Genomic DNA, 17274 nt, shown 5'->3' with positions numbered 1-17274 from the left:
TATTCCTTGCTCTTCTTTGCTTCACCAACGCATGAAAATATTTCAAATTCCTATCGCCCTCCCTTAACCAAAGAACCCTACTTTTCTATCTCCAAAACATCTCTTCTGCCTTAAGAGCAGTAGATAGTTCCTTCAGAGCTTCAGATATTTCCTCTGTAGTAGCATCGTCATCCAAATACAGTCCCTCCACCTTCTCCTTTAGCTCCTCGACTTGCTTTGCCGAATTCACATTGTTTTGTCTCCTCCATTGACTCAACGCTTTCCTACAGCTAGCAATATGCTCCATTATATTCGCATCTGGAGGCAAATCCTCTGGCTTCCAACCTTCCAAAATGACATTCCTTAGTTCCTTATTATCCAGCCACCGCTTATCAAATTTAAATTTTTTCTTTTTCCTGACTGGCTTTTTGAGAATATCCGCAAGGATCGGACGATGATCTGATCCCCACAGCCTAAGGTACTTAGTCGCGGTGTGAGGGAATTTTTCATACCAATCCTCATTACCCACTGCTCTATCCAATCTGCATCTAACAGTTGTTCCTCTTGATCTTTTCCCCACCCATGAAAGCTTATTCCCAGTAAATGGAAATTCCAGCATTCCACAGTGGCTTAACATCTGCTTGAAAGGCAAGAAGGAGCTATCAGATCGCTTTCTCCCTCCCTCTTTCTCGCTGTGATCCGTTATTTCGTTAAAATCACCTATCATGAACCAGGGTCCATTTCATGTTGTCGAGAAACGCATAAGACGTTCCCATACTTGTTCCCTACGTTCTAATACAAGGTCTCCATAAACAAACGTCATGAAAACTTTTATTCCATCAATGATTGCCTCAATGTCAATCATTCTGTTATTTGAAAGTAAAACATTAACTTTGAATTCATCCATAAACAAAATAGCTAAACCTCCGCTAAGGCCAAGTGGCTCAACGGTAAATAAGTGATCAAAGCCTAAGTCGGTCTGAATGTTTTGCAACAGCAGCCTCCTATTCTTCGTCTCAGAAAGAAACACAAGTCATGGGCGATGCTTCTGACACATCTCCGTAAGGCGTCGAACTGTGAGGTCGTTTCCAATCCCTCGACAGTTCCAACTGAGTGTCCTCATTGATATCGGAGTGATGAGTTTTTGGAACTCATCGAACCATCACGTTTGGAACCTTCACCTTTAGAACCGTTTGATTCCTTCTTTGAACCTGACCGGTATCGTCTCGACTTCTCAGCTTTCTCTGGTACAAGTGACCCAGAACGAGCCGTGCGTTTGCTTGGAGAACCCCGACGGAGGATCTCGAACTTCCGGCTTGAGCTGCCCAACGGGACACCTCTCCTGACGCCAAGCTTCTTGTGCTTTACCGTCTTTTTCTCATCATTTGTTAAATATTATATTTACTACAAAATTATTGTGAAGTACAATGTATTATAGCTTCTCTTTAAAAAAAATGTTTTTTAACAGTTGCCCAAAAAACATTTTTTCTACTATATAGGCTCAATTTAATATACTTCCATATAAATTTTAAATTTTAAATAAAAAATATGTAAAGTAGTATTGTTACATAATAATTTTTTAAAAATAATATTTGTTAGAAAAATACAAAATTTATAGTAACAATATTTAAGCCACGTAAACGTAGCTATTATAGAATTATATAATATATATCACTAAATTACATTAGATTATTGGTAAATTTTGTAATATAAACCAAAATATTTTAGTACTGAAAAAAAATACCATACGGTTGTTAAAAGAAAGGTAAGTGGATAACCCATTTTCCTGAAAAGAGAATATGAAAGTCTCGATGACCATGCGGCGTGTTTATTTAGGTTAGCGGTTGAACTTGGATCTATTAGAGATCCACGGAACGCTTTGTGCCACCTAACCACTGATGCATGGTTCATGCACGGTCATGCGGGTCAAGATCCGGTAATTAATTAAGACACCATATGGTATCTCACAAGCATATATGCGAGTATAGTGTATATATATATATATATATATATATATATATATATATATATATATATATATATATATATATATATATATTATACGATATAACATCCATGTTTGGAGGAGAAAATATACAAACGTGCATAATGCATATATATATATGACTTTGGCTACTACTCTACTCCATATATCCATCTCACTTTGCTTCTCATTTCTCTAGAACCATTTCTTTCTTCTTTTCCTTTTTGTAACACTAATTTTTTTCTTTTGTAACACAACCATTTCTTTCTTCTTTCACCTAAATATCATCTATTTAACTAACAACAGTAAAGAAAAATGATGCTTTGAGCAAAAGGTTAGTCTGTGGACGTATTTATGAACATGGACCGTACAAAACATTGTAGAAATATACAATTGTATATATGTAAGTTCTAATACTCACGTCCGGTTGTATTGTAAGAATGTGTTTACTTGCGCGCTTTAGTAATGCTTTCTACTTAAATCATATCGTTATTATGTTTTCCTTGTGTTAAATCTGCCGAAGGACAATTCTCTATGCAGCTAGCTTTAGCGGAGATTCTATTAATTTTGAACTGAGTTTCTTGTGTATCATATTGTCCTGTCCTCCCGTGTATGTTCATTCATATACACCTTACTTTCTAACCTTAAGATTCAATCGAATTCCAACTACAGAGTACTCTGGCAACATTAATAGAATAAGATTTTCAGTTTCCCTTGAGCATATATATATATCAAGTTAATGCTTCCAGCTCAGTGTATATTATTTAATTGACTATAACAAATATTCTATCCATTTTGACAATTTTATGTTCAGGATTCTTTTAATTATTAAAAGAGCATAAAAAATCTTTAGGATTAAGGATAGTTGATTCCTCGTTGGATTAACGTTTTCGGTAGTGAATTCTTATAATTCATGGTTATAGAGATGAATGCTTCTTTGTTTTTGCAGAAAGCTTAGTCAGAGCCCCTTTAAGACAAGTAATATGGTTACCTTTGGGAAGAGGCTGAAAGAAAGCCAGATTCAAGAATGGAAAGGGTAATTAATTAATAATGGCAATTTTTTATTTTTCGTTTTCTGTCTTGTATAAATTGAAATTGAATTATTGTCCGCAAACGCGTCTCTGCTTTCAGATATTATATGGACTATAAGTTTATGAAAAAGAAGGTCAACCAGTTTAAGCAACAAATTGATACTGGCACACAAGATCATACTTATGTGCTCAAGGGTTTCTCTAGAATACTTGATGATCAGGTAACACCAGGAGATCTGAGATTTCTCATCATCTACACCTTTGATTTTTTTTTATATGCTCCTTCCTCTTTTGTGACCACAAACCTAAATGCTTTGTTCGACAAAATGTCGCAAAATATTGTTATTTGATATATGTGTCATTCACTTGAATATCCCATAAAGAAACTACGCTTGCTTTAAATTTTTAATTGACGTATGAGTGTCGCTTGTTTGTTTTTCTATTCTTACTAGATTGAAAAGGTTGTCTTGTTTCTTCTGCAACAACAAGGGCTGCTCGGACAGAGATTATCATCTCTTGGAGAACAGCGCAATGCAGTTTCTCAAGAGGAAGAAAGTTTTAAGATATGTGACCTTGAACAAGGATATAGACAAGTTGGACAAGATCTTTTGAGGCTCTTGTGTTTCCTTGAGATGAACGCCATTGGTATTCGTAAGATCCTGAAAAAAATCGATAAGCATTTTGGCTACAAATTCACAGACTACTATGTTAAAACTCGTTCAAATCACCCTTATTCTCAGCTGCAACAAGTCTTGAAGCAAGTGGTAACTTTCATTCTTGTTTCTTACTCTATATAGCATATGCGTGATTAATATACTGAAATGCTGGCTTCTTCTCTGGTATATTAATGGGCAGTTCTCTAAAATAATTTTTTTATAAAGTTTTTATTACAAAATAGCTCTCAAGAAAAAAAATGACCTAAGTATAGATTAGTTAACTTTTGAAAGCTATTTTTTGTGACAAAAATTTAAAAATAGTTATAATAGAGAATTTCTCTATATTAATTGCTTATTGCAAATTATATGTACGTAGGGTATTGGAGCTGTTGCTGGGTCTGTTTCTTACAATCTTGCGGAACTTCAAGACCACCAAGGGGTTTATATTTCAATATATGATCGATCTGTATCACCTAATCATGTATTCCATAACTCTCTTCTCCTTTTTCAATATGCATTCAGCTCTCTCTCTCTCTCTCTCTCTCTCTCTCTCTCTCTCTCTCTCTCTCTCTCTCTCTCTCTCTCTCTCTCTCTCTCTCTCTCTCTCTCTCTTCTCTCTCTCTCTCTCTCTCTCTCTCTCTCTCTCTCTCTCTCTCTCTCTCTCTCTCTCTCTCTCTCTCTCTCTCTCTCTCTCTCTCTCTCTCTCTCTCTCTCTCTCTCTCTCTCTCTCTGCAGGTAACAACACGTTATACTTGTTCTAACTAACTAGTGCATGTATTTCAGGATTCTATGGTTGACTCTATTAATGCAGCTGTTAAAAGGCTATCAAACTCTACAAGCTTTTTGGATTTTTTAGGGAAACATGCGTTTATCATATTAGAAGACTCACCTTCCCTCGAGGATCCGGTTTCTGAGGAGAAGTTTCATTTTGTGTCCCTTCTCCTGAACTTGGTGAACGCATTCCTGTATATGGTCAACACCTACATAGTCGTCCCTACGGCAGATAGTTACTCCATCAGCCTTGGAGCTGCTGCCACTGTTTGCGGTGTAGTGATTGGTTCCATGGCGGTTGCTCAATTGTTTTCATCAGTTTATTTCAGTGCATGGTCAAACAGATCTTATCTTAAGCCGCTATTGTTTAGCAGCATCGTTCTTCTCGCTGGGAACATACTTTACGCCTTAGCCTATGATATGAAATCTATTGTGGTTCTTCTGCTCGGCCGCCTATTATGTGGGTAAGTTTCAATCAATCATAAAGAAAATGAGGTATTTCACTGGTAATAACTCTGCCTATATATCTAAAAATTAGATATACATGGACGTTGCTTGTTTTGTCTTTTGGCATTGTTTACCAAGTAACTTATTTGTATGTGTGAGATGCTTTACCTCAGGCTAGGCTCTGCAAGGGTCATAAATATGCGTTATATAAGTGACTGTGTGCCACTTAAGCTTAGAATGAAGGCTTCTGCTGGCTTTGTTAGTGCAAGTGCACTAGGAATGGCATGTGGTCCAGCCCTTGCTTGCTTATTTCAAACTCACTTCAAGATATGCAATCTAACATTCAACGAGGCTACATTACCGGGCTGGTTCATGGCTTTGGCGTGGCTGGTCTTCTTGCTCTTGTTATTGATATACTTTAAGGAACCTGAGAGAGAAATCAAAGAGAATGTTTTGTCACCAGAAGGTAGTCAGAATTTTCCATAAATGTTATTCCGCCATCAATCCTATAAGAACTAAAGTACAAATGCAGGACCTTCAAGTTTCTGTACTTTGGAGGAAAATCTCATGGCGCCTTTCCTCGTGAAATGTAAAACAAAAACAGCTTATGAAGAAGAGAGTTGTGACGAAGACGGACCGAAGGAAGACCAAAAGCCAGTAACTTCAATCATCTCAGCATACCAGTTGCTTTCACCTTCCGTAAAGGTATATACAATAAGATTTTATTTTTTTTTGGAAAATAACCAGTAGTTAGTAGTGATGTTGAACAACAATTAATGGTGTAACTGCAGGTTCAACTATTTGTTTACTTCATGCTCAAATATGCGATGGAGATCCTGCTAGCTGAAAGCAGTGTCATTACTACATATTACTTTGTGTGGCAAACAAGTGCAGTTGCAATCTTTCTCGCCTGTCTCGGTCTGACGGTGCTTCCAGTTAACGTTATAGTTGGGCACTACTTGAGCAACAAGTTTGAAGAAAGGTAGAATTACTCTACAATCTAGAAACCTGATTTCAGGTCATACATAATGTTTCAAATTGCAAACACGAATTTATTTTATATCCATGTTTATTTTTGCAGAAAGATTCTTCTTGCATCAGAGATTATGTTGTGCATTGGCATACTTCTCAGCTTCCACATCATTGTGCCTTATTCTGTTCCTCAGTATGTTGCATCTGCTTTAATCACTTTTGTATCTGCGGAAGTGCTTGAGGGCGTGAATTTATCACTCCTGTCGAGGGTAATGTCTTCAAGGCTGTCTAGAGGAACATTTAATGGAGGTTTATTGTCGACAGAGGCTGGTACGCTTGCTCGAGTCATAGCAGATGGGACCATAACGGTTTCAGGATTTTTACCGGAGAGGTGGCTCTTGAATGTCACTTTACTTCCTTCATTACTTATTTGCCTCTCTTCCATTATTGCAACCACCTTTACTTACAACTACCTTTACTAAAAACTAGCTAATAATTAATAAATCTACTATTTTCAAAAAACAAATTATGCGCGCTATGTAAACCAAATCTCTCTCGATTATATTAGTAGGTTGATCTATAAACCTTACTTGGCAATTTAAATGACCGGTACACGGTCAGATATTGGGGCATGTACAGAATACTTATGATTTATTGACTAACCTATGAAGTACCCACAAAAAATGAAATTAACAATATAAAATATAATTATAAAGTCGAAAACACATTGTTGTAATAGCACCAGCATTGGCTACAGCTCCATAGTTTCTAACAAATATAATAATGATATATAGTTACATTATAATTAAATTTAATCTATAAAAATTAGATTAAATAATACAATGACACTTGTCATAAAAAGACTCTTAACGTTGTTGCCGAGTCTCTTTGCAGAAATACGTACATGACCAATTCTCCAACTTTTCTCCTATTTGTATTTACTTTATTACTTTATTCTATAGAGACTCATTGAGTTACTATCCACTATGGATGAACTAATATAATATTAGGGGTGATTGGTTGGACTGTGACTCTAAAAATTTAAATGTAAAAGTTTAGTTGTAGGTAAATTGGTTGTAGTTGTAAAGTTGTTACTGTAGATTTTTTTCATAGATTTTTGATGTAGTTAAATTTGTTGTAGCTGTAAATTATATGCTGTACATATTTTAAAATAAAATATGTGATGTATATATAAAATAATTATTTTTTATCAATTAAATAATGTATATTAATATTTTTTATATATTCTCAAAGTTTATTGTTATTTAAAATGTGATATATATATTTTATTTAAAATATTTCAATAATTTTTACAACACTCAAAATTGAATTAAATATTTATAGATGTTTTTAATTATGATTATCTAATTTATTTGATTTTATAGATAGTTTTTTTATTTCACAGATCTACAGTCTATAAAAGAGAGCTTTAGGTTTTACCTAAAATACATTAAAAAAGTTTTTGCTTTAGTTTTTTTGTTGTAGCTTTAAAAATAAAGCTAAAGCATGATTGGTAAAAGTTTATAGAAACTTGATTTAGGTTTTAACTATTAAAAATAAAGCTACAACATGTTTGATAAAATTTAGTGATTTAAAAGTAAATAAAGCTAAAGTAAAGAGATAAATCCCAACCAATCACTCCCAATGTTGGCTTTGGTGTTTTTCAATTGTATAATGAATCTAGTGATAGATACAAGAAAGACTATGTACGAAGATGAAGAAAGATAGGAGAGTTTTTGTTAAGCAAAGGAAGGTAGCTGGCGTGGTAGAGAGTTAAAGTCAGCTAAAGGAAAAATAGAAGCTTTGGTGTGGGATGGAGACTTTGCAGTGAAGTCGGACTTCAGTGAAGAAACTCACGAGTGAAGATAAATAAGGAGTAGAGATCGTTTGTTAGGTTTATGCTTTGATGTTCTTAGTATCAGACGTTACGAGTCTGTACTTGACGATCACTATGAGATCGATGGTTTAGAGTTGCAATCGTCATGAGATTGTAATTCGAGATCATACTTCAAAGTGTAAACGTTTACATTGATAATCAAAGGTGTACATGTTGTTCTTAAGAATTACAGATAACCAAAATATATCATGGGTGCGACAAAAATCGATCGGAAATAATCGCGAAACTGAAGAAATGGTAATCGGAAGTGATTTAGAAATAATATCGAGCTCGGAGAGGCAGAGAGATCCGGCGTTATAGAGGATGCAAGACGATCTGGAGTTTATGCGAATCGGTTGCGATAAAATTTCAAAATCGTAGAAAGCAACGACTGATCGTATCGCTTCATTGGAGAAACAATTTGGAGTTATCGGAGAGGAATCAAACACTCGATTAGGCGTTCTGGAGAGTCAGATGTCAACGATCAGTGAGACTTTAGCAAGAATCAAAGCAAATTCATCGATCGTCCAACGGCATGGGAAATAGATTGCGGTGTCATCACTGAATCAACAGAATCAGGTACCGAATTCTTTACCGAAACCGGATGAATCTCAATTACGGTTAGGTTATCGGGGAATCCATAATACATTAGCTAATCAAGATTCGATGTTAAAGAAAGTCGATATGCATGTGTTTGCTGGTCCGTTGCCGTTTGAGTGGATTTCGAGAGTTGAAAGATTCTTCAGAATTGGCAACTACAGTGAAGAGGAGAAACCACATCTAGTATTATTGAGTTTAGAAGGGCTGGTATTGAACTGGTTCAATGGAGAGTTGTTGAGTGATCCATTTCAGAGCTGGCAACAGCTTATAGCGAGGATGCTTCACAGATTTTCTGGTCCCATTGATAATGATCCAGCAGCGAGAGTATTATGTTTGCAACAAGTGGGAGAGATTACAGATTACGTGAATGAGTTTGAAGCTTTACAGAATCAAGTGACAGGAATTGATGAAGCAAATTTGATCAAGGTGTTCTACAATGGTTTAAAATCTGAAATGAAAGAAGTCATTCGTATGAAGGAACCGGTTAGACTGACTAATCACAAGCTTGCGGTATTGAAGATGTAGAGAAGAGGTTCAAATGGAGAGGTTCAAAGAGGAATACAGCATTATGGTTCAACATTTAAGACGACTAAGTTGCTAACAGACAAACCAGTGAGTGGATCGTTGGGTAACAAAGAGAATGTGGGAGAGCAAGGACAAACTATAAGACCAAGACAACAGTTTTCAGATGCGGAGTTGGACAAGATGAAAAGAGATAAGGTGTGCTTTCGCTTTAAAGCGACGTGGTCAGTTACACAGAAGTTTGAATGTCCAAATAAAACATTACGAGTGTTAACTCTTATTAAGTTGTTGACTCAGCGGAAGAAAAGAATCACAAGACTATCAACCGGAGAACCAAACCTTACACACTCTATCCCGCAATTCATATATGGGAAATGAGACCAAAAACAACGAAGATACGAGGGATTAGCCAAAACAAGGAGGTGACTGTCATGCTTGATAGCAGAGCATCTCACAGTTTCATATCACCTGAAATTGTGAACAAGCTACATTTGAAAGTTTGTAGAGCAAGTAGCTTGGAGGTGTTGTTTGGAAATGGAGTAACTATGAAAGCTTATGGAGTTTGCTGAGCTGTTACTTTCCAATTAAGTCAAACAGACTTCACCTCAGACTTCATCTTCTTAGAGCTGAGAAACATGGATGTTATACTTGGAATTCAGTGGATTGAGACTTTAGGTAAATGCGAAGTGGACTGGAAGGAACAGATCATGTCATTTATCTATATTGGAAATAAGGTTCCATTGTATGGGGACATAACCCTACATTGTACCAAGTTCTCCTTCAAGTCACTGTCTCCAGTCTATACAAGGAGTAAACCAACAAGGGAAGGACTGCTTACAAAACTCTTGACTATATTGGAAGAATTTTCAGATGGTTTTGCTATACCCACTACCTTATCACCAATGCAAGGAAAGAACATGATATTTCCTTACTCCCAAGAATATCAGTGGTGTCAGTACAGGCATACAGATATCCACATGCTAGTAAGACTATTATAGAACAAATGTTTAATGAGATGTTGGCATCGGGCATTATTCGACCGAGTAAAAGTTCATTTTCCAGTCCAGTCTTATTAGTAAAGAAGAAGGAAGATTCTTTTCGATTCTGTGTAGCCTATAGAGCCCGCTATAATACCTGACAAATGTCTGATTCCGGTTATTGATCAGTTATTAGATGAACTACATGTTCGGGTATGTTTTCGAAGTTAGACTTGAGATCTGGATATCATCAGATAAGAATGGTCGAAGCGGACATACCCAAGACTGCTTTTAGAACGGTGGAAGATCACTATGAATTTTTAGTAATGCCTTTCGGGCTTACTAATGCACCTGCAACGTTTCAGTGTTTGATGAACAAGATTTTGAAGCCATTCTTGCAATGTTTTGTGTTAGTATTTTTTGACGATATCTTGGTCTATAGCAGAAATGAAGAGGATCACTTTGAACATTTGGGTGCAGTGTTAAGAATATTGAGAAAACATAAGTTGTTTGCTAATAAAAAAGTGTACGTTTGGAGTGGAAAGAGTGGAGTATTTGGGACATATGATTTCATATCAGTGAGTAGCTATAGATTCATCTAAGATTGAAGCAATGCGAATGTGGCCATTACCTAAGAAATGTAAACAACTAAGAGGGTTTTTGGGTTTAACAGGATATTCTAGGAGGTTCATTTGTAACTATGGGATTATTGCACGGCCACTAACGACACTGTTAAAGAAACATCAATTTGTATGGGGTGTGGAGTCTCAAAGAACTTTTGAAGAATCGAAGAATGCTATGATGCATGCACCAGTGTTGGCATTGCCAGACTTTCAGCAAGTGTTTGTAGTTAAGTCAGATGCATCAGGATTTGGTCTCGGGGTAGTCTTAATGCAGAATAAGAAACTGATTGCATACTTGAGTCGCACCTTGACCACAAGATAACAGATGAAACCGGCGTATGAGAAAGAGCTGATGGCAATTGTGTTGGCCATTCGAAAATGGAAACATTACTCAATGGGTCGCTGTTTTGATGTGCATACTGATCAAAGAAGCTTAAAATACTTGTTGGAGCTAAAAGAAGTTAACTTAGAGTATCATAAGTGGTTGACAAAGTTGCTTGGCTTCGATTTTGAATTTTTTTACAAACCAGGTTGTGAGAATAAGGCTGCAGACGGTTTGTCAAGAAGTATGTCAATATCATCTCTATTATTGGCATTGACAGTTCCAGCGGTGTTGTAGTGGGATGACTTATATAAAGAGATTATGGAGGATAGACACATTCAGTCTATTATGCGGCAGTTGCGTGAAGGTACATTGGTCTCACAAAATACCGGACGGTAGATGAGAAGTTATGGTCCAAGCAACCGTTGGTGATTCTTAAGAATTTGAAGTTTATATCATCGATATTGAGTGAAGCGCATGACAGCAAGGCGGGAGGTCATTCAAGAGTTTTAAAGACACTTAAAAGGCGGGAGGTCATTCAGGAGTTTTGGAGGGGATGTACAAGATGATTCATGATTTTGTGGCTAGTTGTGTGATATGTCAAACACACAAACATTCGACTTTGTCATCGGTGGGGCTACTTCAGCCTTTACCAATTCCAAATCAAGGGTGGGATGATATTAATATGGACTTCATAGAGAGATTGCCAACATTGAATGCAATCAATGTCATATTAGTGGTCATCGATAGATTGAGTAAATTTGGTCATGTTATTGGCCTTAAACATCCTTTCACATCTGTTAATGTTGCTAAGAGCTTCGTGCAGGAGATAGTTAAGCTACATTGGTATCCTCAGAGTTTCGTTTATGATCGAGACCGTATTTTCATAAGTACATTTTGGACTGAGGTGCTTCATCTGGCTGGGACTCAGTTGAAATATAGCACATCATTTCACCCTTAGATGGATGGTCAATCGGAGATTCTGAATCGTTGTCTAGAAACGTATTTGAGGTGTTTTTCATCTTCACATCCACGCACTTGGAGCAAGTATTTGGTGTGGGCTGAACTGTGGTATAATACGACCTACCATAAATCATTACAGATGACTCCTTTTTTGGTTGTTTATTGCAGGGATCCTCCTCCATTACATCGTTTTGAGGCAGGTTATACTACTAACTTCGAGCTGCAAAATTCGTTACAAGAAAGAAATATGATGCTTGTTCAGCTGAAACATAATCTCAGCCGTGCTCAAGATATCATGAAGAATCAGGCTGATAAGTCTCGAGGTGATGTTGAATTGGAGGTGGGCTCAATGGTTTATCTGAAACTAAGACTTTATCGTCAGAAGTCTGTGGAGAAGCATTTATTTCAGAAGTTGGCAGCCAAGGTTTTTGGACCATATAAAGTGTTGGAGAATATTGAAAAATCGGCTTATAGGTTAGAGCTTCCTCCTGAGCCGCATATCCATCATGTGTTTCACATTTCGCAAATTAAGCAAGCTTTGGGTCATCATGATCAATGTATTGAGTTACCTCCGGTGTGTTTAGGAGATGCATTATTGGATTTTGAACCAGAAGAAGTGTTGGATAATTGCTACTCAGCGATTGTGGATTTAGAATTGTTGGTGAAGTGGACTCAGAACGATGAGTTGGAGACTTCTTGGTTGTTATATCGCGAGTTTGTGGAATGATTTCCTTATTACAAGCTTGAGGACAAGCTGGATTTCCTTGGGGGAGTATTGATAGATACAAAAAAGGCTATGTATGGAAGATGAAGAAAGATAAGGGAGTTCTTATCAAGCAAGAAGAGGTAGCTGACGTGGCATAGAGTTAAAGTCAGCTAAAAGAATAATAGAAGCTTCGGTGTGCGATGGAGGCTTTGCAGTTAAGTGGGAATTCAGCTGAAGAAGCTCACGAGTGAAGATAAATAAAGAGTATAGATTCATTTGTTAGTTTTATGCGTTGATGTTCTTAGTATTTGACGCTATGAGTCCGTACTTGACGATTGTTATGAGATCAATGGTTTAGAGTTGCAATTGTCATGAGATTGTAATTCGAGATCATAATTCAATGTCTAAACGTTTACATTGATAATCAAAGGAGTACTTGTTGTTCTTAAGAGTTACAGATAACCAAAATCTATCATCTTGCCACATAATTAAAATTTTAATTTCTTGTCTTTTAGGTTTCTATCTGGATTCAAACGATACATTTAGCCTTTTGGGTCTTTGGGATTGATTGAAATCACGTTTTCCTAGTTTCTATGTAACTGTTATCACTTTAATATCAGCTGATTTGATACTAATGTTGTATACTTAAGTTTTGGGTACCATCCCATCACATTAGAAAATTAACGAAACTAGGATTTAATATTATAGTGTTTATGGATCAGCCCATTAAAACCACTAACCCTGATATGCACACCAGCTTTACAGGTATGGTTTCTATCGACAACTATGTCTAGTCCTGACAATTTTCAGCTACTAAGCATTTATGCCTATTTGGATTATCTAATTTGGAGAAAGAACAAATTGAAGACTCAGACTTAGACAGAGATCATTACCCTTTGATAATCTTGTATATCTGTAAGGCTCGAAATGATAAAGTATTTAAGGGATAAATAGAGACCCTTTGAAACTTGTCATGTATGCAGAAGGTCAATGTCAAGCTTGGTTCAATGCAAATGAGACAGTACCCTCATCTCCATAGGAACATTTCATCGAGGAACCACAAGTCTTAACCTTGGGTAGTTTTTGTATGGTGGATGGTTCATGGACCTCTTAATCTCAGTATCGTAGATGCGGATGAGCTTGGATGGATAGGATGGATAAAATTCAACTCATGGGGACGCGAAACTTAAAAAGACGAGAGGCTGCTTTGCATACATAATTAGAGGCACTAAGATGTCTATGGAAAGCATACTCCAACATTCAATGTGTCAAAACTTTGGAATTACAAAGACCTGATTGTAATGATAAAGGAACCCTAAGCTTGGCCAAGTTTTGTAACAGAATTAGAGGCGATACAGACTCTCCAAATCTGTTTTCTAAACTTCAATATTTCTCACATTCCAAGAGTAAAATATGGAACTGCTGATTCTTTAGTTAGGTCTGCACAATCAAAAGTCATCTCTCGGTATAACAGATTTTGTACATTTGCACAGGATCACACATTTTTTTTTTACATTTCTTTTATACATAGGCATCCTAAAATTTTGATTTTTTTGCAAGAAAATGTCCTAAATTTTTTATTCGTGCAAGAAAAGGCACTAAATTTTTTGATTATGCCGTGGGTTTAAATATGTTTCGAGCCGGGGCCTGATGATACAATTTTACTTTCCTCATCTGTAATATTCTGTAGACCATCGATTAATGCCCTTGCAATCATCGGATATGATTGGTTTACATACCTAAACGTTGCCGTAAATGCCGCAGGGTTCTTTCCCTTTGATTCTGGGAAACTAGTACACACTTTGTTTTGGTGAGGGATGAAAAAAATAAAGCAAAAAAGAATTAGTAATGAATTATGGGAATGCCTAATATATTAGTGGACCGACAAAATTTTACTATTTTAATCTGCCACCAAAAAACAATAGGACATGCAGTAAGATACAAATTGGACCCGAAGAGGGGCAAACGAGCAGGTAGAAAGATCATTATTACCGAATGCCCTTTACGACCGTGAATTGCGTAAAATATTGTCGTGGCGGCTGCATCTATAAAAACTAAAGGTGGAAGAATAAAAACGGACGACGCCATTTAGTCTTCTGAATAGAGACAGATAGAGATGGAGAATCACACGAAAGAGGAGCTGCAAGACCCAACCATGCAAGTTTCATCTCTTAATTGCATCGATCTCGCCAACGATGATCTTCATCATTCTGTTGTTTCCCTCAAACAGGTCCCCTCTCCTTTCTATTTAATTAATCTGAAAATTAGATGATTTAGATTTTCTTTAAAAAAATATATATATATATTCAAATGAAGCGTGAGAATTGTTGTTTCAGGCATGTTTGGATTGTGGATTTTTCTATGTGATCAATCACGGTATAAACGAGGAGTTCATGGATGATGTTTTCGAGCAGAGCAAGAAGCTTTTCGCTCTTCCTTTAGAGGAGAAGATGAAAGTTCTGAGAAACGAAAAGCACCGAGGCTATACACCAGTTCTTGATGAAATCTTAGATCCTGAGAATCAAGTTAATGGTTCGTGCATGTGTTATCAGTTTAAAATCAAAAGGTGTTTTGTTGATTGATTGATCAATCTCTTTGAGTTTTCTTTTAGGAGATCATAAAGAGGGTTATTACATTGGAATTGAAGTTCCTAAAGATGATCCTGATTATGATAAACCATTCTATGGCCCCAACCCTTGGCCTGATTCTGGTTAGTGTTTTTCTCCTTTGTTTTGTCTTTGTTAATTTCAGTTTCTTTGAATAAACTTTCGTTTATTCTTGGCTTAGATGTATTGCCTCAGTGGCGAGAAACCATGGAGAAATATCACCAAGAAGCATTGTAAGTCCTCGTCTGAGGTTTAGAATTTCTGATTCGACAGGATTAGTTGTGTTATGCTTCATCTCTGTTCTTGACAATCACCCAAAGTTTCGTTTTGTATATCAGGAGGGTTTCTAAGGATATTGGAAGATTACTGGCGTTAGCACTTGATTTGGATGCGAATTACTTTGATACCCCGGAGATGCTTGGAAAGCCTATTGCAACTATGCGATTACTGCATTATGAAGGTCATTTATTTTATTATGAACATTACAGCGGAATGTGATTTCTTAAGCTTTGTATGTCACTAACATTTTTTCACCTTTTTTTTATCTTTAGGGGTTTCTGATCCGTCGAAAGGAATATATGCTTGTGGAGCACATACTGATTACGGAATGATGACTCTATTAGCCACTGATGGTGTAATGGGCCTCCAGGTACTAAAAGCATCACAGTTTTTTTTTTTATCCTATCCTTATAACTTTTGACACTACTGGGTTTAGTTACGAGAAACTGCGAAAACTTGGTGACAGATATGCAAAGATAAGAACGCCAAGCCTCAGAAGTGGGAATATGTACCGGCGATTAAAGGGTAACTAACAACTCTGTTTATAGTCTTCACTGGGTCCATCATCCATTAACCATGTCATGAGTGAATGATATATTATTGGCTTAAGACTGTTTGCCTAATTACATGTTTTCTTGTCTGAGCATGTGATCAGTATTAGTATTTGTCAATTTGGTGGATTTCTTTATTTTCTTTGTCTACAGAGCATATATAGTGAATCTTGGAGATATGCTGGAACGTTGGAGCAATGGCTTTTTCAAGTAATACTTCTAATCAACTATTGATTGTGATTTGTGAGTCGTATTTTCTAGTTGGTGCTTTTCTCACATTCATTTCGACTTTACAGATCCACGTTACATCGGGTTCTTGGGAACGGTCAGGAACGATATTCTGTAAGGCTCTTACTAATCCACCTGTGTTTGATCAGTACAATCTTTGTGGACGTGATGGCTATAGGGCCTTATGCTTCAATGCTTTGCTTATGACATGTTCAGCACCAGGTCTAGCGTATAACATCGACGTTGCATCCTATGTTTTGTGAATGCAGATTCCGTTTTTCGTGGAACCAAATCATGAATGTCTGGTGGAGTGTCTCCCAACTTGCAAGTCCGAAAGCAACGTTCCCAAGTAAGACTTTATCTTTGTGTTACTGAGACGTCTGAGTGGTAAACAAATTTTTATAAATGATTTTGATGCTTGTATAGATATCCAGCGATCAAATGTTCGACATACCTCACCCAACGTTACAAGGAAACACATGCAGAGTTAAGCATTTACAATCAAGAAATATGAATACTCTTTTCGATCAACATTACAAGGGAGAGTACTGGAGTAAATTGGTAGTATGTAATATAAGGTCAAAGCGAAGCCGTAATAAATGTTGTAAGATAAGTAAATTTTTTTTACAGGCACACCATCTCACATTACATCTGCTTATATGTCTTGTTTCAACCTATTCATCGGTATAAAAAGGGAATAATAATCTACAGTCCATGATTTTGACCAAAAAAAAAAAATAATAATAATAATCTACAGTCCATGACTTGTTTCAACCGATTATTTATAGAGAAAATCGGTTAATTTTTACATTAATAGTCTTGTCACATATGCACTGTGCAAATACATACACCACTACTAAATTAATTCAAATTCAATACACGAACTAATACCAAGCTTCCACAGACAATGACTAATTTTCCGTGAGAGTGGAAAAAGTGGATTTGAACCTTGGTTAGATGCTAGAGCTATAAATCATAGAATCCTCAACTACTGTGCTAATACCATAAACATTTTTAGATATTATATTTAAAATAATAAATAATTTTAAAAACATTACATTTTATGAGAGTGGATAGGTTAATTCTTACCCGTTTTTTTTTTTTGGACAAAAACCCGGGTTAGAATCAATCATGCGAGACCTTCAACTATTGTGCTAAGTCCAACAAATTAATTATATCCG

The 17274-nt window shown here is 36.4% G+C and overlaps 3 protein-coding genes and 1 pseudogene across 3 annotated transcripts; all 4 read left to right on the top strand.

The window, feature by feature from the left end:
- Nucleotides 1–1898: 1898 nt before the first annotated feature.
- Nucleotides 1899–4889, top strand: LOC125575460 (SPX domain-containing membrane protein OsI_21475-like). Its single transcript, XM_048779056.1, has 6 exons — nt 1899–1915; nt 2913–2999; nt 3095–3215; nt 3447–3758; nt 4027–4089; nt 4434–4889. The coding sequence occupies exons 1-6, from the start codon at nt 1899–1901 to the stop codon at nt 4887–4889; spliced, it is 1056 nt and encodes a 351-aa protein (XP_048635013.1).
- On the top strand, nt 4386–6546 carry LOC106345184 (annotated as a pseudogene).
- Nucleotides 6547–11445: 4899 nt separating this feature from the next.
- LOC106453866 lies at nt 11446–12450 on the top strand. Its single transcript, XM_013896067.1, has 2 exons — nt 11446–11606; nt 11892–12450. Exons 1-2 carry the CDS (start codon nt 11446–11448, stop codon nt 12448–12450), a joined length of 720 nt encoding a protein of 239 aa, XP_013751521.1.
- Nucleotides 12451–14362: 1912 nt separating this feature from the next.
- LOC106451827 (2-oxoglutarate-Fe(II) type oxidoreductase hxnY) lies at nt 14363–16806 on the top strand. Its single transcript, XM_013893803.3, has 11 exons — nt 14363–14659; nt 14766–14961; nt 15041–15139; nt 15217–15268; nt 15374–15495; nt 15587–15684; nt 15781–15839; nt 16019–16075; nt 16162–16207; nt 16363–16442; nt 16520–16806. Exons 1-11 carry the CDS (start codon nt 14546–14548, stop codon nt 16605–16607), a joined length of 1011 nt encoding a protein of 336 aa, XP_013749257.1. The 5' UTR covers nt 14363–14545; the 3' UTR covers nt 16608–16806.
- The last annotated feature ends 468 nt before the right edge of the window (nt 16807–17274 follow it).

Source organism: Brassica napus, chromosome A5 (genome assembly GCF_020379485.1).
Source record: "Brassica napus cultivar Da-Ae chromosome A5, Da-Ae, whole genome shotgun sequence".
In the NCBI taxonomy this organism is placed as follows: domain Eukaryota; kingdom Viridiplantae; phylum Streptophyta; class Magnoliopsida; order Brassicales; family Brassicaceae; genus Brassica; species Brassica napus.
The sequence above is the reverse complement of the archived record's forward strand: the minus strand, read 5'-3'. Positions and strand labels throughout refer to the sequence as shown.